The 27382-nt window shown below is 39.1% G+C and overlaps 1 protein-coding gene across 1 annotated transcript in view; it reads left to right on the forward strand.

Annotated features, from left to right (window-relative positions):
• Positions 1–25110, forward strand: part of atp5f1d (ATP synthase F1 subunit delta) — a 28407-nt gene extending 3297 nt beyond the window's left edge. Inside the window, exons 2-5 of the mRNA XM_059991143.1 lie at positions 1377–1530; positions 10312–10400; positions 21000–21134; positions 25009–25110. Coding sequence (XP_059847126.1) covers positions 1377–1530; positions 10312–10400; positions 21000–21122 — 366 coding nt within the window. The 3' untranslated portion in view covers positions 21123–21134; positions 25009–25110. The remainder of the gene's footprint in view (positions 1–1376; positions 1531–10311; positions 10401–20999; positions 21135–25008) is intronic.
• Positions 25111–27382: the final 2272 nt, after the last annotated feature.

The raw sequence follows: 27382 nt of genomic DNA on the forward strand, positions 1-27382 counted from the left end.
CAAAACACAGTACCAACAATTGGCCATCGCACAAGGTACATACAGCACATATAAGGTAACAGTAATCATAGTCACACAAAAAAAATATATATAGCCCAGCCCAAGTCCCTGAGTGACATGCCTGTAACTTGATGGTGCAGTTCTCAGTAGTCGACAGAAAAGCTCATACACTCCAGCTTTTATTGTCTCCGACAAACTCTGGAGAGCAGCTCCAAAGGGAGGGTCATTGATGCTGCGCTACACTGCTGCTGGTGTCTCCTCTCCTGGGCTTCTGCAACAGGCAAGCCTGCCGCTTGAGGCCTAGTCCTCGTCACAGCCTAAGCCGTGCAGCTCTCCTGCGGTCTTATCTTGCCAATAAGCGATGGTAAAGGACTTGCAGTATTTTGCGTTAACAATGCTCAATAAGGTTTTGTGATCATGAGAGAAGTGTCCAAGGTAATCACTCACTGTTAGAGTGCACACCGACTTCGATGTCTTCTGCAGTAGATAGAACACAGCTCACACCAAGTCATGCTCCTCTGCCAATAAGCAGCATGGTGATGGAGTAGGCCTGCGCTACTTCTAAGTTTTTGAAGTCCAGCATTATCTTGTGATCATTAAAAAAAAAAGGTGTTTTAAAAATGACAAAAAAAAACCCTTTGTTTGGTCTTGGGGAGGCTGCTGTATCCAAATGTGCTGCCGTTTTACTGGAAACCCCCATTGTCATTGTGGTGAGTGCCAGTGACTTCTCAGTCTACCTGCTCATGGTCATTGCACCTTACTTGTCTACCTGTGCATTTTTCTGTAACCAACACTTCTGCATTGTGATATTACTTTGTCTTTTGTACTACTTCAATATACTTGTGTTTGGAATAATCTATCTGGACGGCATGAGAAGCAAGACTTTTCACTATATCTTGGTGCACATGGCAGTAATAAATCAGTTACCAATGACTAACAACCCACCTATCACCCTAAACATTAATCCCCTTCAGCACTAATGCACTACGGCTGTGGTATGCATCCTCTATAAAGACCCTGCCTTTACTTCAGCTCTGTTATCAGCAGCTCCCAAACATATGAACCCTTTCCCCAAGAAGGTCAAGGGTGGTGCATGCACCAGCACCTCTGGTTTACCAAGTTTATTATCCTAATTTGGAAGTCATTTGTTTGTCTGGTCTAAATCCCAGGACTCCCTAACCAGTGAAACTTTGGCAATACTGTCACTAATGATTCAAGGTTGAAGCTCACTAAGGACATTTAGAGGCAGGCAATAAATGTGGGCCTGAAAAGTTTGAAAACAAAACTGATGTAACAAAGGTTTTGAATTGTTGGGGAAAGCATGTTGAACTGTGTTGGATTTTTTTTTTAAACTGTTAATTTTTTTTTTTGCTTAGGTGTTTTATAATGAAGCCAGTGTTAAACAAATTGATGTACCAACACTGACTGGAAGCTTTGGTATTCTACCAGCTCACGTGCCCACGCTGCAGGTGCTAAAACCAGGAGTTGTCACTGTCTTTGATGAGGAGGGTGGACAGAACAAGTATTTTGGTATGTTAAATTAGGATTTTGTAGTAGTGATAACTTGAAGGTGCAATTTCAGAACTTAAAAACTTACTATATCATTTTTACTACGGCAGATTGCCTAAATTATTGACAATTAACACTAGTTTGTGGTAACAAATCTTTTGCTGTTTTTTGAATCAACTTGACATTGGTATCATAAATTTGTATCCCTTGTGCAGTACTTGTCTTTGTGTTGATCACATTTGTTTTGTAGTAATCTTGTAACCACATTGTTTCATTGCAAGCTTTTGCCCAGGGCTAAAATGGCTAACACAAGAGAGCACAGTTTTAAGGTGCTTTGAGGTAGGTACAGAGGAGATGTCAAGGGTAGGTTTTTATGCAGACTGGTGAGTGCATATGCCTGCTGGTGGCATAGTGGCTTCAGCACCAGACTTCGGAGCAAAGGCTCCTGAGTTCAGATACAGCCAGCTCCCTTGCACGCTTTCCATCCGTGCTGGGTTGAGCATCAAGCTAGCAACTCGGCCTCGTAAAAATAAGAAAGCCTGCTAAAAAACGCCATCACAATGACTCCACTCGGAGTTAAGGGCTTTCATCATCTCTTCTGGTGAGTGTGTGGAATGGGCTGCTGGCAGCAGTGGTGGAGGCAGATACGATGGGGTCATTTAAGAGACTCCTGGAGCTTAGAAAAATAGGTAATTTCTATAGTAAGGACATGTTCGGCACAGCTTTGTGGGCCAAAGGGCCTGTATTGTGCTGTAGGCTTTCTATGTTTCTATTTCCAGGTTTAAATTCAAGCAACATTCCTAAAACACATTTAAGATTCACTAAAGCTTTTTATATCAAGTCAAGTCAACTTTTATTGCCATTTTGACCATAACTGCTGGTACAGTGCATAGTAAAAATGAGACAACATTTTTCAGGACCATGGTTTACATGACACAGTACAAAAAATAAAATTGAACTACGTAATAAAAAAAACACAGAGAAAGCTATACTAGATGACAGACCTACACTGGACTGCATTAAGTGCACAAAAACAGTGCAGGCATTACAATAAATAATAAGCAGTTCTTTTATCTTATAAAAGACTTCCAAATTACCAACCATTTTTAAAACAAAGGATTTCCAAAACACAGGTACGATTCCTACAAGCTAAAAGTGACTATTCATAGGCGGCCAGTTGGCTGTCTCAGAAATCGAAAGCAGAGGAATCGATTCCAGTTCACCCTGTGCTTCTGTCATTCTTCTTACTGTTCTTGGACCATTCTTAAAATATCTGAATTGCTCTCTACATTTATACTGTTTCTTTTTGAACTGAAAACTTAGCCGATGTTTTCTAGTTTGAAACAATCCAAATGAAATAACACATTGCGTTATTGCAATTCTTGAGCAGTGAGCACAAGTGCTGTGGGGCAGCAAGCTATGCTTTTATCTTCAAACTGATTACTGCTTCACGGTTACATTTGAGAACTGAAGACTGGCTGCCATTTACAACAAAAAGCTAAACAAAGAATATTGGTTGGAAGTTTAATTTAGTGGAAAAACAACATTTTGATCTTCAGAAGTGTCACCTGTTGTGTTTTGAAAGCTGAGCTTAGCAAAAAGGTAAAAAATCCCTGGACAGTGAATATCCATCACACCTTACATGTGGCTACAAATGCAGTGTTGACCGGTGTAAACATTACGTGTGTGCACAGGTATCTCCTTTTCTCAAGGTATCTAACTGGTTCTAATTATTGCTGTTAAAATGGGAAAGCTAAAATCTGAAAACCAAATAAAAAATTTTTTTCATTTAAGTGAGGAGGTGGTTAAGAGTCACCTGCTTAGTGTCTGGAATTATAGGCCATAATGGATAAGGTCTACACATTTCTGTCCCTGGAGAATATTAGTGAACCAGATAACTTTTATTATCATCTTGTAGCTTTATAATTATCAATATTGACTGCAGCTTTATTTTTCAAATTTCATATTTATTGAAGTACTTGAATTTTAATTCCTCTGCTACAGTGGTGGATTGAATTTTGTGCCTGGGTCAATAGTCCAGCATTCTGACTGATGTTAGTTCAATAACTTCACTGCAGTTGTGAACCGTGACCTCTGGTAACCAGACCTTTCTTGTCTGTTGTTTTGATCAAGGCATTTAGAGGTAGGAAAATAACAAAACAGAACGTAAATGGCCAATGATTTCAATTTCAAAAAAGTTTTTTTTCTTCCCCAAGTACTATCAAGGTTTCATTTAATCCCAACCGCCTAGAAAATATGCAAATAGAATATCAAAGGTGTCAACCTGGAATAACATACAAAGTGCTGGAGAAACTCAGTAGGTCAGGTAGCATCTATGGAAATGAATAAACAGCTGATATTTTGGTCGGTTTTGTTTTGGACCCTTCTTCGGGACTGAGAAGGAAGGAGAAAGATGGCAGAGTGGAAGGGGGGAGATGGAGGCTAGCTGGAAGATGATAGGTGCAGCCAAGTGGGTGGGAAAGGTCAAAGGTGGAGAAGAAGGAATCTGATAGGAGAGGAGAGTGGACCATATGAGAAAAGGAAAGGAGGAGGGGACCCAGGCGGAAGAGATAGGCAGGTGAGAAGAGATAAAAGGTCAGAGTGAGGAAGGGAGGAGGGAGAAGACTGTTTTTACCACAACTCCAGTTCTTTTTCCACCAATCTTGTACAGACTGCTGAGAGCTTTCAACAGAGTGTTACTTCAGATTTCCAGCTTCTGCAGTATTTGTTTTTCCTAAGTAAAATGATTTTTTGTGTTTCTTGTTTGGTTTTCAAGAACTGGATCATTCCCCTTGAAGAAATGGTGAAAGTGATGCCATGAATTTTAATAAGTAGTAATGATGACAAAAAGTAGAAGTGACTGAACAACGAATTATTAGAATGATAGTCTCTGTTAAAGTTTCTAAGATCCTGTTCAAGGGAAAAACTTTTTTTTAAAGGATTAACGATTAGCTTTATCTGTAACATATATACCAAAACGTGCAGTGAAATATATAGTTTGCATCAAATCAAATCAGTGAGGATTATGCAATTGCAACCACACTTCTGGTGCCAGTGTATCATGCACACATCACTTGCCCCAACCCATCTATCTTCAGAACGAGGGAGGAAACCCTTGAGGTCATGGGGAAAATGTACAAGCTGTTTACCGGCAGCATGCAAATTAAATCCTGATCAATGATCATTGGCACTGTAAAGCATTGCGCTAACTGCCATGCAATCCCAATTTATGAATTGTTCTTCTTGTTCTCTATTCTATGCTATATTATTTCTGCTTGTAACGTGAAAAATACTCGAGTTGCCATTGGGGAATTTATCCTATTTGAATGTGGTAGCTAATTATTAAAACCTCAGTTTTGAACTAAAAACTCACTGGATGATCTGCTGGGATGTCTTAAAAAATGGTAGTTTTATGTGCAGTAATTTTCAGTATCAGACTTATTAAAGCTTGAATTGGAGGCTGATAATTGCTGAAATGTTCAATTATTAATGACTTGCAGAGTAATCAGAGCTAAATGAGTAAATGCCTATATAAAAAAACCAGGAACACTGATTTGTGCTTAATATATTCCACAAAAATGGATAGCTGTGATGATAAGGATGTAAAAGGAAGGAGCTGTCTAGAAATTCTCATGGAGTCTAGGAAGCCAGGAGATGGGGCTTGAGCCTGTGATTGTCTCCATCTCTTGCTGGTTAAAGCATTGAGGAAGATTAAAATCATTGAGGCAGGCGTGGAGGGTGAGCGAGTATTCAGCACGGTGTACCAGCCACTCGCTGCTGCCGAAGAAGGTGTCTGTTTGTGGTGGGCTCTCGCTCGCTCTCTTGCTCACTGCTCCCAAGGGAATGTCCTTGAGTTCGAGTGATATCTATCTCTCTCCCCTCCTTCCCTTCCCTCCCTTCTCTTGATTCTGTTGGTAGAAGCACGGGAGCAAGGTTTAATCATGCGGATTGTAGATTGGGACTCTGATTCAGGTTTATAATGTGTTCTAGTTCTGGTTGTCCTTTTTTTTGATGCTACTTTTGGGTGACTTTTGAATTGGTGTGGCCTGTAGATATGTACACCAAACTGAACTGAAATATGCCTTTTGATTTTGTGTTTTATATTCTGTGTTTTGGCTTGTTTTTATTTTTATTGCTTTTTGCGTGATTTATAGACAATAGGTGCAGAAGTAGACCATTCAGCCCTTTGAGCCTGCACTGCCATTTTGAGATCATGGCTGATCATCTACTATCAATACCCGGTTCCTACCTTGTCCCCATATTCCTTGATTCCCCTTTCCTTAAGATACCTATCGAGCTCCTTCTTGAAATTTGTTTTGCAAGTGGTGGGGTGGGGGAGGTTGATTGATGTTTTTCTTTGAACAGGTTGCTTCTGTTCTTGGTTTCGTGACTGTCTGTAGGGAAGACGAATTTCAGGGTTGTATGCAGCCTGCAGTCCTCGGAGTCGCCTGATGCTGGTGGCCGGAGTTGGGGACGTTGTAAGTGGTGTGCGAGGAAGCAGAAGCGAGGCGAGCGGGCAGGAGTCCGTGCCAGGAAAAAAGCAAGCCCTAGCCGGCCAGCTGTCCCGTATATTCTGCTCTCCAATGGACATTAAATTGGACTACATCCGTGGCAGTGAAATACTCGGCGGGAGTACAGAAACGGACGGAATCTGAGACGCCACCATTCAGATAATTTTATTTATGTAACAGATTCAGATCTGTTTATTTATGTAACAGATTTTCCCCAAGTCATTAGACTACCAACCTACTGACCTCTGCTGTGCTATTGTCTTGTTTATTATTTATTGCAATGCCTGCACTGTTCTGTGTACTTTATGTAGTCCTGGGTAGGTCTGTAGTCTAGTGTAGTTTTTGTGTTGTTCATGTAGCACCATAGTCATGAAAAACGTTGTCTTGTTTTTACTGTGTGCAGTACCAGCAGTTATGGTTGAAATAAAAAGTGATTTGACTTGACTACCTTCCTTGAATCTTTGAAAATGAACTTATCCTTGGACTTCTACTTAATAACTGGCAACTCACATCCTCTAGCTGTATTCCATTTGAAGGGGTGGGCTTGAACAAAATTAATATTTTCCTTATTAATTTTATTCAAATTTATGCCATTCAATGTTCTTTCATCTTTATTGAGCTTGCATCGTTCAAACATGTCATTGCCACAAGTGGCTATGGAGGCCAAATCATTGGGTATATAGTTAAAGCAAAGGTTGATAGGTTCTTGATTCGGAAGGGTGTCAAAGATTATGGGGAGGAGGTTGGAGAATGAGATTGACAGGGATAATAAATCAGCTGTGACGAAATTGTGGAGCAGACTTGATGGGCCAAATAGTCTAATACTGCTCCTATGTCTTGTGGTCAATATGATATGAATAGTAAATTCTTTTGATCAATTCCAGAGAGGTTTTGATTTATGTAGATCAGTAAATTTTTGGTTTTGCTAACTGGGCAATACATTTGTATTAGTAGAAAAGGAATGTTACCTTTTGCTTCCTTTGTGACTGAATATTGAGACAAGTCAGCCCTCATTTTCAACTTGTTCAATGTGGCAAGCCATCTATAGTTCTTCACAAAGGAAAAATAACTTTGTACCTTGGATTCCTGGTGTTAACATATAGATCAGTAAACTCTGGATGTTAAATGTGAAAGCCATGTATGACAGCCTTTTCCAATGTTGTAAATTGAATTGATCAGTGCAAGTAACATATACACAAAACTTTGAAGGAACTTGATTCGGTATTCACTAAGGAGAAGGATATTGAATTGTGTAAGGTGTGGGAAACAAGTAAGGAAGTTATGGAACCTATGACAATTAAAGAGGTGGAAGTACTGGCGCTTTTAAGAAATTTAAAAGTAGATAAATCTCCAGGTCCTGACAGGATATTCCCCAGGACCTTGAGGGAAGTTTGTGTAGAAATAGCAGGAGCTCTGATGGAGATCTTTAAGATGTCGTTAGAAACGGGGATTGTGTCGGAGGATTGGCATATTGCTCATGTGGTTCCATTATTTAAAAAGGGTTCTAGAAGTAAGCCTAGCAATTATAGACCTGTCAGTTTGACATCAGTGGTGGGTAAATTAATGGAAAGTATTCTTAGAGATAGTATTAATAATTATCTGAATAGACAGGATCTGATTAGGAGTAGCCAGCATGGATTTGTGCGTGGAAGGTCATGTTTGACAAACCTTATTGAATTTTTTGAAGAAGTTATGAGGAATGTTGACGAGGGTAAGGCAGTGGATGTAGTCTATATGGACTTCAGCAAAGCCTTTGACAAAGTTCCACATGGAAGGTTAGTTAAGAAGGTTCAGTCGTTAGGTATTAATGCTGGAGTAATAAAATGGATTCAACAGTGGCTAGATGGGAGATGCCAGAGAGTAGTGGTGGATAATTGTTTATTGGGATGGAGGCCGGTGACTAGCAGGGTGCCTCAGGGATCTGTTTTGGGCCCAATGTTGTTTGTAATATACATAAATGATCTGGATGATGGGGTGGTAAATTGGATTAGTAAGTATGCCGATGATACTAAGTTAGGAGGTGTTGTGGATAATGAGGTGGGTTTTCAAAGCTTGCAGGGAGATTTATGCCGGTTAGAAGAATGGGCTGAACGTTGGCAGATGGAGTTTAATGCTGAGAAGTGTAAGGTTCTACATTTTGGCAGGAATAAGCCAAATAGAACATACAGGGTAAATGGTAGGGCATTGAGGAATGCAGAGGAACAGAGAGATCTAGGAATAACAGTGCATAGTTCCCTGAAGGTGGAGTCTCATGTAGATAGGGTGGTGAAGAAGTCTTTTGGAACGCTGGCCTTTATAAATCAAAGCATTGAGTACAGAAGTTGGGATGTAATGTTAAAATTGTACAAGGCATTAGTAAGGCCAAATTTGGAATATTGTGTGCTGTTCTGGTCACCGAATTATAGGAAAGATATCAATAAATTAGAGAGAGTGCAGAGACGATTTACTAGGATGTTACCTGGGTTTCAGCACTTAAGTTACAGAGAAAGGTTGAACAAGTTAGGTCTCTATTCATTGGAGCGTAGAAGGCTGAGGGGGGATTTGATCGAGGTATTTAAAATTTTGAGAGGGATAGATAGAGTTGATGTGATTAGGCTGTTTCCATTGAGAATAGGGGAGATTCAAACGAGAGGACATGATTTGAGAGTTAGGGGGCAGAAGTTTAAAGGAAACACGAGGGGGTATTTCTTTCCTCAGAGAGTGATAGCATTCTACAGGAATGAGCTTCCTGTAGAAGTAGTAGAGGCCAGTTGTGTCACTTAAGGTAAAATTGGATAGGTATATGGACAGGAAAGGAGTGGAGGGTTATGGGCTGAGTGCGGGTAGGTGGGACTAGGTGAGATTAAGAGTTCGGCACGGACTAGGAGCGCCGAGATGGCCTGTTTCCGTGCTGTGATTGTTATATGGTTGTATGGTTAACTCAAAAGTCAGGTGGCATAAACAGGCACATTTTGGGCCACAGTTTTTGAAGGGTTTCAGCCTGTGGAAACGTTGACTGTTTATTATCTCCCTAGACACTGCCTGACTTGCTGAGTTCCTCCGTGTGTTGCCCTAGGTTTCCAGCATCTGCAGAATCTCCCATGCTTTGCCCGTGGAACAGTAGGGAACACATCATTGGCAAAGATGTTTTCCCTGCACCAAGTTGATTCTAAAGCTTCAGAAGCATTAAATCTGAAATCTCTTAAATATGTCAAAATTAATTAATTAACCACATGTAATAATCAAAAAAATTGAAGCAATTTAAAGAAGCTGAATTATGATATTCCTGCCATTTTTCATTGGATAGATTCTCTAGCATCTTTAGCATTGAGTTATACTTCACTCCTGCACTCCATGCAAATTACAGTTTTGGAATGCCACATGTTCAGGATTTGTTGATTTTGACGACTTTGATATGCTTAGTATTATTTACACGCTGTGGTCACTTTATTAGGTGCAGGGATGGAAACCGGTGTGGTCTTATGCTGTTGTAGCACATCCACTTCAAGTTTCAACAAGTTGTGCTTTTAGAGATGCTTTTCTGCACGCTTTTATTGTTACACAGGGTTATTTGAGTTACTGCCACCTTCCCGTCAGCTTGAATCAGCCTGCCATTCTGACATCTCATTAACAAAGACATTTTTGCCGACAGAACCACTGCTTACTGGAGGTTCTTTTTGCATCATTCTCTGTAAACTTTAGAGACTGTTGTACTTGAAAATCCAAAACGTCAGCAGTTTCTGAGATGCTCAGACTGCTCCATATGGCACTAAGTATCATGCCATGGTTCTTCCCCATTCTGAAATTTGGTCTGAACAACGTCTTGACCATGTCTTTGTGCATTTATACATGAGTTGCTGCCACATGACTGGCTGATTAGATATATGCATTAACAAGGAGGTGTACTGGTGTACCTAATAAAGTAGTCACCGAGTGTACAATTTTAATTTTGTCTTTTTGGGGTATTTACCATTCTAGTTGGATGGTCGAAGCATATGTAATAGAATTGACAAGCGCCTCAGTAATCCAACTAGAATGGTAAATGTCCCCACAAGCTAATTATCTTATGTTGCATATATTAGAATTAGTTTGTGGTGAGCTTTTTTTTATTATTAATGATTTGATGGCAGGTCAAAATGCTGTTCTAAATGGTACAATTATGTGATAGTAACTAGCAAAAAGTTTAAGAATGCGTCCCATATTGAAGGTAAAATGCTTAATGACTAGACTATAGGAAGAAAAAGACAAATCACTAGAAATTATAATCGATCAAATCATTGCATTGAAATGTATTGTTTTTTTTCCTTTCCAGTGAGTAGTGGGTCTGTGACCGTGAATGCAGACTCCTCAGTTCAGCTTTTAGCTGAAGAGGCAACAGCTCTGGAGAACCTGGATGTCACAGTAAGTACAAGTTTACTTGCTGACTGGATGATCACGGTTCTGAGGATGCAGTGCTTTGGGATTAAAGTTAAAGGGTGAGGACATGGGAGATGAATGTAATGGGCAAAAATATGAGCTCCTCTGCTTTGGCAGTGTATTCTTAACTAGTGAAAGATTGAAATGCATTGATGTTCAAAGAAACTTGCATGTTACCCTACAGGCATAGCAGGTAGGGTGCTACGGTTGCCTACTAGTTTGTGAGATGCTGGAACCTTTCTGTAAGGAGTCTCTGTATGTCCTCCCTGTGGAATCCGTGGTTTCCCCTGGTGCTCCAGTTTCTTCTCACAGTCCAAAGACGTATCGGGTAGGTTAATTTGTCATTGAAAATTGTCCCGTGATTAGGTTAGGGTTCCAAATATATATATCATCTAACAGACAGCCATGAAACAAAGAAACAAAAAAAAGCACATATATAGAGTGATTAACAAAGTATTTAGTTGTTTTGCCTGTTTCATTGGCCACCAGCCAAAAGTCACTGAAGTTTACCAGAGCCATCTTAAACTGGGTTATATGGGTTTGTGGGGTGGCATGGCTCGAAAGGCCAGAAGTGTCTACTCCATGCATAATAAATAAAATAATAAGGGAAGTAGATGATACTAACATTTATTAACTGGAAAATGGGCTAAAAAATGACAGAGAAAATTTAAAATGCAAGCCAGTGTGAGCTGTTGCACTTTGACAAACCAGGGCAGGACTTGCACAGTGAATAGTGAGGCACAGAGGTGTATGGTAGAACTAAGGGGTCTGGCGTTAAGAGATCCATAATTTCTTGGAAGTTTTGTTACGGATAGATAGCTTCCTAAAGAGAGCTTTTGGCACGTTGGCCTTCGTAGCTCAGAGCTTTGAATACAGAAGTTGGGCTGTTATATTGAAGTTCTGTAAGACAGTGAGGTCAAGTTTAGAGTATTGTGTTCAGTTTTGGTCACCTACCTACAGGATAGATATCAATAAGCTTAAATGACATAGAAAAAATTTACAAGGACGTAGAAGACCTGAATTTGGAAAAGTTGAATAGGTTAGGACTTTCTTGCCTAGAGCATAGAGGAATAATGGGTAATCTTATAGAAGTACACAAAATTATGAGGGATATACTTAGGATAAATGCATGCAGGCTTTTACCCATGAGGTTGTATGAAATGAAAACTAGAGGTGAAAGGTGAAGTATTTAAGGAGACCCCAAAGGGAACTTAGAGTGTGGAACGAGTTGCCACCAGAAGTGGCGGGTATGATTTCAGCTGCTACATTTGAGAGAAGTTTGGATAGCTATATGATGGGAGGGGTATGGAGAGCTGTGGTCTGGGTGCAGATATATTGGACTGGGCAGGAAAATGGCTTGGCATGGACTTTATCGTTCTGTGATTGTTGCAGGAAGATCGTCCCTGATGAAGTTACTTTATTCTGCACTCTGTTTTACCTTGTATTGCTTCAATGCACTGTAATTAATTGATATGTATAGACAGTATGTAAGGCAAGCTTTTCACTGTAATGGTACATGGGGCAATTATAAACCAATTTCAATTCTAATTTGAGCACCAATGTAAAGATTTTCTGCTGCAGTTATATAGGACCTCGAAGAGACTGCACTCTGAATATTGCATGCAGATCCAGTCTCTCTAACGCCATACTTGAAATAGAATGCATAGAAGGCTTACCATATTGACTCCTGGTGCTGATTTGTCCTAAACAGACTGGTTCTCTCCTGTCAGCACTTAGTGAAATGAAAGGTAATCTCATTGAATTTAACAAAATTCTTATGGGACTGGAGAACAAAAATGATGTTCTTCTGACTGGAATCAGGGTCACCGTCTTGAAATGAAAGATTAGTCATTCAGTACAGACGAAAAACTGTTTTGCCCAGATTTTTTTTAAAAATCTTTCTACCTAAGGTGGATGCAGAGGCTCAGTTTCAAAGTATGATAGATTCCTGCTGCTGACTATAATGAGTTGTAAGGTTAATTGGTCATTATAAATTGTCCCATGATTAGGCTAGGATTAAGTTGGGGAATTGCTGGATGGCATGGCTCGAAGGGCCAGAAAGGCTATTCCATGCTGTATCTTAATGAGTATACAGATTAATAGATTTTTTGATATTAGAATATATGGAATTATTGCAGAAATTTTGAGCAGAGATCAAACATCAGCTGAATAGCCTACTTTTATTCATTTCTATGTGTAAAGCACATTTGAAGATGGTGATGTTTAATTTTGGTCTTGAATCTTTGTGATTTAGAATTGTTAGTGCCTTCGCAATTGCACTTCTAAAATAACTAGTGAAGTTTTGATTTTAGTAAAAAAAAAGGTACAATTATGTTAAACAATGTTTTCATTTATGAACAAACTGACTCAGCCAGCACATTGAAGGAGAGAGGGACTGTCAAGGACTATTTAATGTGCTATTGAATTGACAGTATTTTTAGAGATTTCTCTATCTGGGTGTTTATTCTATTTGGCAGGCAGAATTATTCTTCAGCTATATTGTGCTAAGACTTTTTTGTTTATTAATTGGGACTTCTATGATATGTGATTGTACCCATTTATAACTGAATAAGTAGAATTGCACCCATCTCCCTCCACCAATCCCCTGACCCCTCTATCCCCCCCTTTAGCATTTTGACATCCTTTAATATGTAAAATATGTAAGTGCCTATAGGCCATACAAGCTCAAGTGTGGTCTGTCATTTCAAAATCTCAAAAACAGAATCAGATTTAATACTACTGCTATGTCGTGAAATCTGTTGTTTGGTGGCAGCAGCCCAGTGCAATACACAAAACTATAAATTACATTAAAAAAATCTTTTTAAAAATTAAATCAGTAGTACAAAAAGAGAGTTGAAAAATAGTGAGATAGTGTTCTTGGGTTGGTTCATTATCTATTCAGAAATCTAATGGTTGAGGGGAAGAAGCTCTTCCTAAAACATTGAGTGTCTTCAGACTCCTATAGTATTGAGAAGGGATCATGACCTGGGTGTTGGGGGTCCTTAACGATGGATGCTGCCTTTTTGAGTCTTCGACTTCTAAAGATGTCTTCAATGCTGGGGAAGCCACTGCCCATGATGGAACTGGCTGAGTTTGTAACCCTCTGCAGGTTTTTCCAATCCTGCTGTAACGTTCTCCTTCACGTGTAACTGATAACGTCGAATTCAACGTCGAGATAAACCACAGTCAATGAGAACCAGATCGCAGTAAGATTAACCATTTACTGTTCACTCTTCACATTAACATATGGTGAAAACTGTTGATAAAACAATACAAGATTGATACAGTATTTGTTCCTTCCTTAATATCACATTTCAATTGTAAATACTTGTAAAGGTGACTATAACTACATTACACTAAGGTGCAGTATACAGGCAGAGTTTACCTGCTCCATTGACTACTTTAAATACACTTCCATGCAAACTATCCGCAACTCTTTAACTAACGAAAGCATAAACATTATCAACCGTCGTTACTTCTAACAGGATCGGCATTAACATCTTGGTTCAATATATCGATTATCTATTAACTTACAGCGTTGCTCTCACTGTGATTTCTCATGCCTGCAAAACAACTTCTGCTCAGGTGTGCCTTGTGGTGAGCCCCCACCCTCGCACTAATTTCAAACCGGTACTTTCCCACAAGACGCGGCGAAACCGGATGTGACGTCATCGCATGCCGATATATTTTACATGCAATGAATATACTTTAAACACTTCTAATTCTAACTAGAAAATACTATCGAATGAATTACTAAGCAGAAATATTATAAACTAAATAACTGTCGTAAAGACAGCACACCTGCGTAGTGGCCCCTCCATACCAGTTATTAAAGCATGCAGTTAGAATGCTCTCCCCGGTACAACTTGAAATGTTTACATTTGTAAATGTTTGCATTTGTAATCAATATACAATTGTAGATGCGCCTGAGTGGACTGGTCCATCAACACAGTTGCATGCCATTGTATCTTTTTAAGCCAATAGTGTTATCATCTTCACATTTGAGTGTAGTACCTGAGCTTCCAAAGCCCACTGGTATACAGTGCATAAAGAAAATTCACCTTCACAACCACATTGAGTGAATGGAAAAAATGTTTTTTTTTGGTGTTGATATCCTCCATAAATGATTTGAGAAGTTCTTTGACAATCTCTCCTTGTATCTCTGTCAGCAGGTTAGTAACAAATCTTAGAAACCGTGTTATTAGAATTAGTCTCGGAATTCAGTATTTGCAGAGGATAGTGTGCACAGAAGCTCCAATAATTTGTATAGGACTTGTCTGGTCTGAACCAATAGTTCCATGTAGAGTAGAAGTAGTTGTTGGAGCTCTAGATAGCAAATAAAAATACTTGTGCACTCTAGGCCTGAGAGTTTTTATTATTAGAGATGAGAAATAGCTAGCAAGGTTCTAGACTTGGGTGATAACGATTCTCAATGATTCAGGAATAGCTTCTTCCCCTCTGGATCAGATTTGTGAATGGACATTGAACCTCACTACTTATATATATAATTTTTTAAACTGTAGTTAAGTTTTCATTAAATTGCATTGTACTGTTGCCATAAAAATCGCAAATTTCTGGTATATGTCGGTGATATTAAACCTGATTCTGATTATTATTTCAGTATCAGATATATTATCACTGACATATGTCATGGAATTAGTTGTTCTGTGGCAGCAGCACAATGCAATGCATAGAAAGATATTAACAACGATTCTGCAGATACTGGAAATCCAGAACAACTCAATACCAGAGGAACTCAGTAGGTCAGGTAGCATCTATGGAGAGGAATAAACATCTAACATTAGGGCCGAGACCCTTCATCAGGACTGGAAAGGAAAGTGATAGATTCCCGAATAAGGTGGTGGGGGGATGGGAAAGAGTACAAGCTGGCAGGTGATAGGTGAAACTAGTTGAGGGGCAAGATGGCTGGGTGGGGGAGAGGGGATAAAGTAAGTAGCTGGGGGGTGTAAGTGGAAGAAGTAAAGGACTAAAGGAGAATGAAGAATGTGTTCGGAGAGGTTAGTAAATATTGTATATAAAAAGAGAGAGTAAAATAGTGATATGATATTCATGGCCCATTCAGAAATCTGATGGTGGAGGGAAGGAGCTGTTCCTAAAAGTTTAGTGTGCCTTCAGGCTTCTGTAGCTCCTCTCTTTTAATAGTAATGAGAAGTGGGCAGGTCTTGGTTGGCGTGGGTCTTTAATGTTAGATGCAATGGAATAAAAGACTTTTGGTAAAGTAGGCAAGTCTGTTAATAGGTGAAATATCTAAAAATGATGGAAGGTGGGTGCATGTTCAGATGCAAGGCAGGGATAGTTTATACTGCTAAGGAATGAGTTCTGATGCCCAAATAAATTTGATTTGTTGGAAGTGAGAAATTGACTTGGAAACAGGACTAGTTTGCAATTATTAAGAACTGTGTACCTTTGAACATCCTTCCAACCCTTGTCTTTGTAGAAAATACAATATATATAGATGATAGGAAATGAAAGAAAAGCAAAAAAAAAATAAGAGGCAATGCTGATAGTTGCCAAAAGATGTTTGAGAATGGGGACTTTCATGAAAAATCAGAATCAACACATTTTCAGTTGTATATAAAAAAAGGACAATGTAGGTTTCTTCTTAAAAAGTGCAGCAGTGATACATTAAATTAATTAATAAATGATTGATTGCTTTGCATTATTCACTGTAGGGGAAGAAAGTAACATCTGAGGTATAATGAGTAAACTGATAAAGAAAGGAAAGGAACTTGTTAGAGGCAGGAAACATGTTCCCGATGTTGGGGGGGGGGGGGGGCGGGGGGGAAGTCCAGAACCAGAGGCCACAGTTTAAGAATAAGGGGAAGGCCATTTGGAACAGAGTTGAGGAAAAACTTCTTCACCCAGAGAGTTGTGGATCTATGGAATGCTCCGCCTCAGAAGACAGTGGAGGCCAGTTTTCTGGATGCTTTCAAGAAAGAGTTAGATAGAGCTCTTAAAGATAGCGGAGTCAAGAGATATGGGGAGAAGGCAGGAATGGGGTACTGATTGTGGATGATCAGTCATGATCATGTTGAATGGCAGTGCTGGCTCAAAGGGCCGAACAGCCTACTCCTGCACCAATTGTCTATTGTTAAGATTCATAAAAACAAAATAGTTGTGAAGAAAATAAGGCAGTAAGGTTACAAACCTCTAATAGCATTCTATGTTTAGGTGCTAAAATAAATAGTTGTTGATATTGTAAATTAACTAACAATAATTTTGTAAATTTTCTAGTTTTCTAGATTTGGAAACTGTTTCATTTAGATAGCTTATAGGTGTTTAGATTGGCAAATTGTGCATGTTGACCCATTATTAAGAAAACGTATGATGAAACTGAGAGCTATGTCTCTGCCAAAGGAGCTGTAAGGTTCTTCCTTTATGTCACACTTTGGTAAGGTATAGCACCTGCTTAGCACCCCCATCCCCTCTTCTCTCAGGCTCACATGAAGCCGTGTGAGCATGTGGTGGATGGTCGAATGAGCAACTGGTCCATATCACAAGTTCTGGTTATGTGACTGCTGATGCCTGGCGGACAGTTTCTGAAGAGTGTTGATAATGGCTGGTGTCTCCTGTCTTGTAAAGACACTGCTCAGAAGAAGGCAATGACAAACCATTTCCTTTGCCAAAAACAATCATGGTCATGGAAAGGCCATGATGACCCACGTCATATGAGACAGCACATAACGAACAATGATGAACATCAATTTAATTTTCTATTTTTATTATAATGTTTGAAAAGAAGCGATGAGAAATAACTACCAAGATTCTAGACTTAGATTATGCTATTATTTCATTATCAGCTTTATTTTTACTGATATGTGGTAAAACTAGATCATATATGTTATTGATTAAGGGAAGAGTGACTAAAACAACTAGAAAACTAGATGCTAAATCAGTAGTTAAATCAAGTTTTAATTTAGAATTACTATTAACCAAAGATGTTTAAAGAATTTAGAGGAAAGAGTTGTTTATGAAGTTATTTATAATTTTAATGAAAACATGCTGAACTATAATATTGCTTTTTAAAAATATTTTAGCTTGCCTTCTCCAGAGATTTGTTGGATAAGAGCTGCACTGAAGTGCAGAGATAAGCCAACCAGATGAGCAGGCCTAATCTCATTTTCTAATATATTTTCCAGCAACCTTTAGTTAAGAAATCATTTGATTTGTGAGAATTGTTTTCCTGTTTCTGGCTTTAGAGAGAAGTAGGCAGCATGTTAGTGTAGTGATTAGTGCAGTGCTTTACAGTACCAGCAACTCAGGTTCAATTCCAATGCTGCCTGTAAAGAGCTTGTACATTCTCCCCATGACTGCGTGGGATTCCTCCAGGTTCTCCAATTTCCTCCCACAGTCCAAAGCTGTACTGGTTGTTAGGTTAAATTGATCACTGTAAATTATCCTGTGATTAGGCTAGGATTAAATGGGGGTGTTGCTGGGCAAAATGGCTGGAAGGGCTTGAAGGGTTTATTCTGTATTGTATCTCCAAAGTAAATAAATAAACAAAAACATTGATTCATACTTCTGTTCCAAATTGCCAAATGTTGAAAAGTGTGAATGAATTATAGACTTGAGGTTGAATAGTTCAGGACTTTACTCCCTGGAGCGTAGGAGAATGAGGGGAGATTTGATGGGCGTATACAGAATTGTGAGGGGTATAGACAGGGTAAATCCAAGTAGGTTTTTTCCACTGAGGTTCAGTGAGAATAGAATTAGATGTCACAGGTTAATGGTGAAGGGTGAAATGGTTAAGGGGAACATGAGAGGGAATTTCTTTACTCAGGTTGGTGAGAGTGTGGAATGAGCTGCCAGTGTAAGTGGTGGGTGCAGATTCAATTTCAACGCTTGAGAGAGAATTGGATGGGTTAATGGATGGGAGGGGTATGGAGGTCTAAGATATGAATTTTAGACGATGGAATCAGGTAACATAATAGTTCAGCGTGGACTAGATGGATTGAATAGCCTGTTTCTGTGCTCTCGTCTTTGATGAGTAAATTTCTGGTGACGATTTTGGGGTGACATGGCTGTGAGCTCCATTGTCTTGGTTGATTTTGGATTTAACAAGCATGCAGGATGCTGATCATTATTTTTAGACAAATATCTATTGTAGAATAAACGTAGCTGGCCATGCAGTAACCTACATGTACACGCGTCATTTCTGAATCTGTCCTGGTGAGCAGCGATACTTTGAAATTTTTATGTCCTATCTTTGATGCCTTCAAGTGGCAATTAGTTTGAACAGCTTGCCAGAGATTCACACATCCACCGTCATGGATGACTGCTTATTTTTGTGCTGATGAGTTCTGAGCCAATTCTATTCTGTGTAATTTGACTTACGATATATCAAGTTGTGTGACTCAAGATGATCATAATGCCATTGCCCTCACTTTCCTTAATATGGAGCTCCTGTTTCTGATTATGAACCAGAAGCTGAGCATGTAAGTGCATTTATTTAAGATGAAGAAAATTCTAAAACCTTTAAATTCAGAAATTTTGGAGAATTTATCGTCTTTTTTTAAACACTTCACAACTGAGTAAAGCAGATTAAATTATCCTTCAGTGAAATGCTGCCCATTTACAGCTCTCAATTTTTTATGAAGTTATGAAATTATTTGTAGTTTACCTGTGTTTATGGAAGTTAAGGTAAGGGAATCAGAAGCTATGAATACTATATCAAATGCTGAATAAGGGCTGTTTCTAGTTTTCCTTCTGAAATGTAGGGCTATTTGGCCATTCAGCCCTTCAAACTTGGTCTTGCGGTCAGTCCAGTCAAAGCTGATATCTATGCAAAGGGCTTGTACCATGCTGTCCTGTTCTATCTCAGTTATAATTGTTCTTAACATCGTCAAGATAAAATATCAAAATAATCCAAAGTACTTTAAAAGAATGAAAAAAAATTGGTATTACAAAGATTCTAGGAATGAATTGGCAGGAAGAATCAGTGGGATTCAAAGATGATTTCTGAACTTGGTGAGAAGAAATTTAAGGAAGAGCTTCCCAATAGTGTCTGAAATAGCTGTAAGTTTTGCCAACTGGAATATAGGGCCTGTGTTTGACCCATCTACCCCTCTTCTCGCTACTACCATCAGGTGGGAGGGGTAGGGGTTTTGGGTCGCATATCGCCAACTTCAGAAACAGTTGTTGCCTCCAACCATTGGGCACTTGGATCAGCATGGATGATTTCACTCGATTCAGCACTGAACTAACTCCACAGCTTGTAGACCCATTTTCAGAGACTCTGCCTTTCTTATGTGTAGTTTTTCGTGGATTCTATTGCATTTCTTTATTTTCCTGTGGGTGCCTGCAGGAGAATGAATCAAGGTTGTATGTGGTTCACACATATTTATAAATGTACTTTGAACTTTGAAAAGGGAGCAAGTTGTGTTGAGGAACCACAACGAACTGATTTACGGAGGAGCAGCTTGCAGAGATGTGATGGGGTGAAGCCTTAGATAGACAATATTGCTGATGGGAGACTGATGACCAATACAGTTAGATAGGAAAGTTGTAGGGGGTATAGACTTAATGAGAGATAATAGGTTAATGTAGATTGGCATCATGGTTAGCATGAATGCGGCAAGTTACACGAACCAGCTTCTGTGCTGTATAAGTCTCTGTGATTCTCTGCTCACTTTCCCTTAGTTTTTTTTCTTTTGTCCAGAAATCTTATTAAGTAGATTCAACAATTTGGCCTCCATAACTTTGTTGTTGCAAATTCTAGTTTGCTGTCGTTGAGTAAAAAAAATCTCCTCATCTCAGTTTCAAAGATCTTACTGTATTTACTGAACCATGCTAGGAAAACACTTCTGTTGCCCATTATTGTAATTTTATAAATTTCAATGAGAATTCCCCCTTGTTTTTCTTTAACCATTTGTTGTTTTCCAGTGATTGGTATACAAAGATACCTGAAACTCTTTGTACATAAAATGTTATAAATTAAACATCTTTTAAATAAAGCTCTGCCTTTCTGCTTACCTTAGTGAAATGAATAACCACACGTTTATCCTTGTTATACCACATTTGTATCCTGTTCATAGATATTTTTAAGCACGGCTGTTAGCAATACAGCAGTGCCCGGTTCTGGTTCTCTTGAATCTTTGGAATATCTAAATAAATTTGTCCTCCTCTCAAACTTAAAGATCATGTTGAGGGAGAAGGAAGCTGTGATGGTTGTGTACAGAATTAGTTTTTAAAACTGATATTTTTAAAGAGGATTAAATGCGAATACCTTATGTATACAACTATTGCTGATTGACCATAATGCAATTTAGCATTGGAGTCTTCACAAAGTAGTAAAAAGTATAATTTTGCAGTTATAAAGTTGAAATATATTTTTCTGCTTTTTGTGTAAACCAATTTAACAGATCATTGGACCACCTTTTAAAATTAAAGTAGATGCATCAGGTATTACATGAAAGTCAGGACCGTGTTGCTGTTTTAAACAATTCCATCACGAATGTTAAAAAGTTAAGTGATACATGCTCACCTTTTCTCCAAACAAGACCTCGCAAAAAATTGTGACCAAAGAGGTATCGAAGAGTTAATATTTTTGAATTTTTGTTTCAGGCTGCAAAGGCCAACCTGGAAAAAGCGAACACTGAACTTTTATCTGCCACTAATGAGGTAGAACGGGCTGAAGCCTTAATTAATATAGAAGCAAATGAAGCAATTGTTAAGGCACTGGAATAGCTGGACTTTTGGGTAAGGAACTTAATTCACATAATGAATATGTTTCAGTGGTTTTGTTGATCTTGACCTGCAGTCCAGGTTTTCTTGTGTGTTGTAAAAATTGAGTAACTCATTTCATCAGGTCAAATACTGATGGAAACCTCTTCCTACTATCTAATCTACTTTAGCTGATGTATCAGGACCCTTAAAACATAGGAGCAGAATTAGACCATTTGGCCCATTGAGTCTGCTTCACCATTTCTTCATGGCTGATCCATTTCCCACCCAACCCCATTCTCCTGCATTCTCTCCATATCCTTTCTCACCTTAACTAATCAAGAACATATCAACCTCTGCCTCAAATGCACCCAGTGACCTGGGCTTCCGCAGCCGCCTGTGCAAACGAATTCCACAGATTCACCACACTTTGGCTTAAGAAGTTCCTCCTCTTCTGTGTTTGAAACAAATGACCTGTGTGTGGAACAGCACTAAAATTAGCAGGGAAACAGAATGTGGGGGAATGAACTTCAGTATCCATTATCAAGAGGTGTTTGACAGCACTGTGACTGAGCTGACAGGCTGAGGGTCTGAAGTAGGCAGAAAGGGATCCAACACGAGAGACAACGACATAATGTTTTTCCATCTTTATTTTTAAGATCTGTGTGTCACCAGCAAGAGTAGCATTAATTACACATCCTTGATTGCTCTGGAGGAGGTGTGGCTGCCAACATTATCACATTTCATACATGATTTAACTGTGATTTTGAGTCGGCACTTCCAACTGGAAGGAATGGACGAGGAGTCTGTGGGGTGGTTGTGAATTGATTGAAGTGATATGGTGTATATAAGGCAGAAGTTGCTAGATTCTTGATTGCTCAGGGCGTGAAGGGATATTGGGTGAAGGCAGGAGATTGGAGGTGAGAGGGAAATTAGATTGGCCATGATGAAATGACGTAATAGACTCGATAGACTACATGGCCTACTTCTGCTCCCATATCTTGTGGTCAAATGGTGATCGGAAGTGAACATCTTGGGTGCTTTACGACTCAAGTTCCAATGTAATTAGTCACTCAGGATTAACCCCTGAACATCAACATCTTACACACTTGCTTACTGTATATTAAGCCTTCAAAAGGGATATCAGTGATTCCATTTAATATCAGAGAACATATACAATATACACCCTGAAATTCTTACTCCACAGACATCCTCGAACCAGAAGAAAACCCCCCCGAAGCCTCCTGCCCCCTCACGCACAAGCAGCAGCAACCCTCCATCTTCCCCCCTCTCCCCACTTATTCTAGCTTAAAGCATTAACATTGCCACCACCCACCATGCAAGCAATAGCAAGGCTTCCTAAAGAGAGACCATGGTCTGCAGTCCATCAAAAACTTAACCGTTCATTCCAACAATTCAACATCTCGGGCTCTCTCTCACTAACAAGGGGGAGACAGATATCACTCCTTCCAGACCGAGAGGGAGGCAGACAATCACTGTTTCGATGCTACAGTCATAATTAATTTGTAATTGTTTTCAGCGTGCCTTTGCAGTTTTTAGCTCTCGCTTCTTGGTGTGACTGCACTGCAGTCTGCTGCCACTAGGTGATACACTTAGTTCTGTGGATCCTTACAGCAAGGTGGTTACCATTTGATTGTGATCTTAAACTGTGACTAATTTACTGTTCTCAGAGAATGCCTTTGTAATTGAAATTTGGCTTCATAGATGGATTAATGACTAATGGGATTTAAAAAAAAGTCCTGCTTCTCATCCTTGTACATTGATGTTGCTGATAGAGGTCCATAGGGTAGAGTAAAAAATGGCCTCAGTTTAGATGACCATATCCATTGAATTGGCTGAAAGTGCTCATTGTTAATTCATAAATGTTAAAAAAAGGATAATTGAGTCCAGTACATAGTGATCCTCAGGAGCAGGGAAACTATTTCTTGTTACCGAAGCAATGAGAAATTTTGAGGGCAGGAAAGAGGTTCACATACATCATTGATCTAGGTTTTCTTCACATGAATGTTTAAATTTGCTAGGGTGGGGAGATATGAGTAGTTTATAAACAGAATTGCTCCATTGCAGATAATTATAGTGCAGATTTGGTAAAGAGCAACTTTGCTTGGCTGGGCTCCCAGAAGTACGGAACTGTTTGTGACTCAGTTTAGAAGTGCAGCGGAAAGTGAGGGTGCATGAACAGAAACCTATTCCAAAACAAAGAAGTAAAATGGAAAATTTCCAGTAATAAAGTTAACATAACAACAAACAAGTGCCATGTCTGATGTGGTGGTGATTACTATGAGCATTTTATTTTTATGGAACAGTAGTATCCATGATATCGTTTGCATATTTTTATTATTTTTGGTGAGGCTGTTTCTTTGAAAATGATAATTGCCATTTATTTTCTTAAGTTAGTCAGGGCTCTGAACCTTGAGTGGAAAGGTAGGAGTTAAAGGTTCCTGAGTAATCAAGTATTCAGAATTACGTAAATGATGCGGAACTGATTTCATAAAAGCCTTCACCTGTAGTTTTAATTTTCCTTGGATCAACAAAAGTTTATTCTTAAGCTCACAGAAAACTATACACCACCATTTACATGTTTTAATTTGTAGAGCGTACAAGAATATGATCCTAGTGCAGCTTGAGGGGAGATGTAAGTGAACATAGGAAAGTTGTAGTATTGTTGATGATATTTTGAGGTGTTTCTGCTTGCTGGTAACCCTGTATATTTAAAAAGTAGCTATCATTTGTGTTTATGTAAAATTTTTTAACCTTATAAAGTTTAAAGAATATGTATAATGTATAACTTGCTCTTTTTGTTATTATGCACTTTAGAAATTTAAGCAAACATAAAAGAGACGTATTTTCTTGTCTCCAGGTATAAAAGGTGCTTCATCAGCAAAGTATTGCAGACTTCGTGGCTTTCCTGTGCTTCCTGTGTCTCAAACTATAGTGCATTGTTTGATGAAAAATAGTGATCAAAGTTCAGCTTTTTGAGCAGTGCATTGTGATTTAATATAATCTGCACTGTTGACACTGACACTGCTCCTTTCCCCTGCTTAGCCCCCCCCCACCACGGATCAGGAACACGTGAAGCCATGGGAGCAGGTGGTGGATGGTTGCATGAGCAGCTGGTGTGTGTATATCTCAATTCCTGGTTATGCGATCATTGACACCAAGCAGACAGTCTCTGAAGAGAACTGACAATGGCTGGGGTGTCCAGCCTTATAAAGGCACTTCCCAGAAGAAGACGATGACAAACCTATTCTGTAGAAAAATTTCCAAGAGCAACCATGGTCATTAACCATGATCACCCATGTCTTATGACATGGCACATAACGAGCGTACTCTGAATTGTGAATCCTGAAAGCTGATTTAAAAGCTTACAAATACTGTGTTTTTGAATTTTATTTGGAACAAAGTTGTATAAATTTATAGAAGCAAAGGCCACCTCAGATGGAGGGTGTGAACCATTTTTCCCCTGGAAGCTCTGCTATTTTGGGATGTGCTTGGGGCAAGTTAACGTCAGAAGTTGCCTACTTGGAAATGTGTTGCTTCAATTTTCTCTCTAAATTGTATATTTCCCAAGACTAAATTACAGTCCCAGTGCTGATAACAAAGAGTGTCTTACCCATTGAGTGTGTGATGTATTTTCACTATTTGACTCCCAATTCTGGGAACATGTAATGTAATCACAGGAAGTTTCAGTGGGAAAAGTCTCTCAAAACTGATAACCTCAGATTAATGAGTTCAAAGCATTCAATTCCATAGAAAAAAAACAAACATAGATATATTGTTTACATAGTGCAGCATTGATCACCTTCAGTGATTGTTATTTCATTTGAATTTGTTCTTAACTGCCTGCACGTTTTAAAATCCTCATCATAATGCTCCTCTATCTTGGCAGGGTGAAGAGATCATCGTGAAACTGTTTGACCTTCATTTGGGAAGACCAAAACTTTGTACAGTAAAATGGATTGAATTTATCTGAATAAACATCTAAAACAAATTGGTCCATTTTTTTTCTCCTGAGGAGAAAATTATGTATGTACATTGAAACACATAGTGAAGTGTGTCATCTGTGTGAACAAGCAACAAACCCAAGGATTGCTGGTGGCAGTCTGCAAGTGACACCACACATTCTGGCATGCCTGTAATGTTCGGCAAAATTTTACAGCTAAAACGGACGTCGGTCATCAGTGCAGTGATGAATTATCATGCCTCTATTATCACTGCAGCTTGGATCAATTATTGGTCCTATTTATAAATATGAGTATTAACTTTTTCAGTCGGTGAGCAGTTAAACTTTAAGGTAATGGCTTTGTTCTGATTTCTGTCAACTGAGACTTGAATGGGAAAAGCCCATTCCTTAGTGTAGAGGTGAACAACCTGACTTGCCATTCTCCATTCCATAAGTTAGAATGGCCTCTAAGACGTGGGTGACGGCCTCTTTTAGCAGTTCATCACTATTAAAAGCTTCCACATTGATTTGAATGTCACTGGTAGAGACCGTTAAAACCATTCCAATAAAACTATTTCAAAACTGCAGTGCTAACAATGCATTAAAGAAAAATAGGCTAATTAAAATACTTTGCTTGAAGCATCAGCCATTTTTGGGTGTGTAATTAAATCAGGATGCTTGAAGGCTTATCAGTGTTTGGGGTATACACTGACTTCCTTGGGTGTAACCTATAGCTAATTTCATCATCTTTTAAATGTAATCCATGTATTAAGAATTTACATTCTGCTCCCAATCTGGACATAATCTTTGGAGAGAAATATAATTAACAAAACATACTGGGTACGTACGTAGTTCTCACTTCAACACCTTGCTTCACCATCTACCTCTCTCAAAGCTCCATCATGCCAGTGACTTGTTAGAATGGCTGTGATTAATGGAGAATGGAAGCAAATGCTTTTTCTCCAAGATCTTTGGGTTTCACGTGAATTTATGAATGCAAAGTTTGCCCAATGGTTTGTATATAGATACAGTAATTGTCATCCTGAGTAGTTGTACATTGGTTCAAATATTTATGAATATCCTTTGTGATTGCTTGCAAATTACTTGTTCTTTATGCATTTCTTGCAGCTAAGGAGAAAAATGTCTGCTAGAAATTCAAGATATTTCTAGCACCAAATTGTTTTCAATATCTGATGTCATATCTGCTACTTGGGTGAAGATCAGAGATGAGACCAAGAGCAGTAACAATCCAAATTTGATAGCCTGATTAGCTTAACAGTTGTAATAATTCATTTTGCTTCATCAGTGGTCATGGGTGTGAATCTGAAGGCACTTATTGTCTGTTTCTCCTTTTGTGCTGAGCCCTATGCAGTTCCCTAGCAATAACCTAAATTAAAAGTAGCTATTACATTCACTCTGGAGTGAATTTGTGATAACTCTGGCTATCAAATATTGGTAAACTGAGGAGCAATATTCTCCCTTCCACCCCTTCTTGCTCTTTTTTTTGGAGATCTGTTTCGATTTGAATACCATATATGATAGCCATTGAATATTTTTGTAATTTCCTTTGTTTTGTATCATTGAGAGCATTCTGACTGCTGTATCACCATCTGGTATGGGGGTGGGTGACTACTACACAGGATCAAAATTAGCTGCAGAGACTTGTAAACTTAGCTATATCATGGGCACTAGCCTCTGGTATCCAGGACATCTTCCATGAGCAAAGGTGGCATCCACCATTAAGGACCCCCACAACCCAGGTCATGCTCTGTTCTTGTTACCATCAGGTATGAGGTACAGAAGCTTGAAGGCACACACAGCTTGGACCATAAGACATAGGAGCAGAATTAGCCCATTCAGCCCATCAAGTCTCTGCCATTTCTTAACTGCTGATACCATTCAACTCCATACACCTGTCTACTCACCATATCCCTTGATGTCCCGACCAATCAGGAAGCTATCAACTTCTTTAAATATGCCTACTAACCTGGCCATTCCACAGATTCACCACTTTTTGACTAAAAAATATATCACCCTCCTTTTCTAAAAGGATGGCCCTCAATTTTGAAGCTGTACCCTCTAGATCTGGATATCCCCACCAGATGAAATATCCTCTCCACATCCTCCTTATTGAGTCCTTTCAGCATTGGGCTTTGTTTCAATGAGATCCCCATATATCCCAGTGGGTACAGGCCCAAAGCTGCCAAGCACTCCTACTATGTTATCCCCTTCATTCCTGGAATCATCCTTGTGAACCTCCTCTGGAATCTCTCCAATGACAATAGATCCTTTCTGAATCAAGGGGCCCAAAACTAGTGTC

Source organism: Hypanus sabinus, chromosome 16 (genome assembly GCF_030144855.1).
Source record: "Hypanus sabinus isolate sHypSab1 chromosome 16, sHypSab1.hap1, whole genome shotgun sequence".
In the NCBI taxonomy this organism is placed as follows: domain Eukaryota; kingdom Metazoa; phylum Chordata; class Chondrichthyes; order Myliobatiformes; family Dasyatidae; genus Hypanus; species Hypanus sabinus.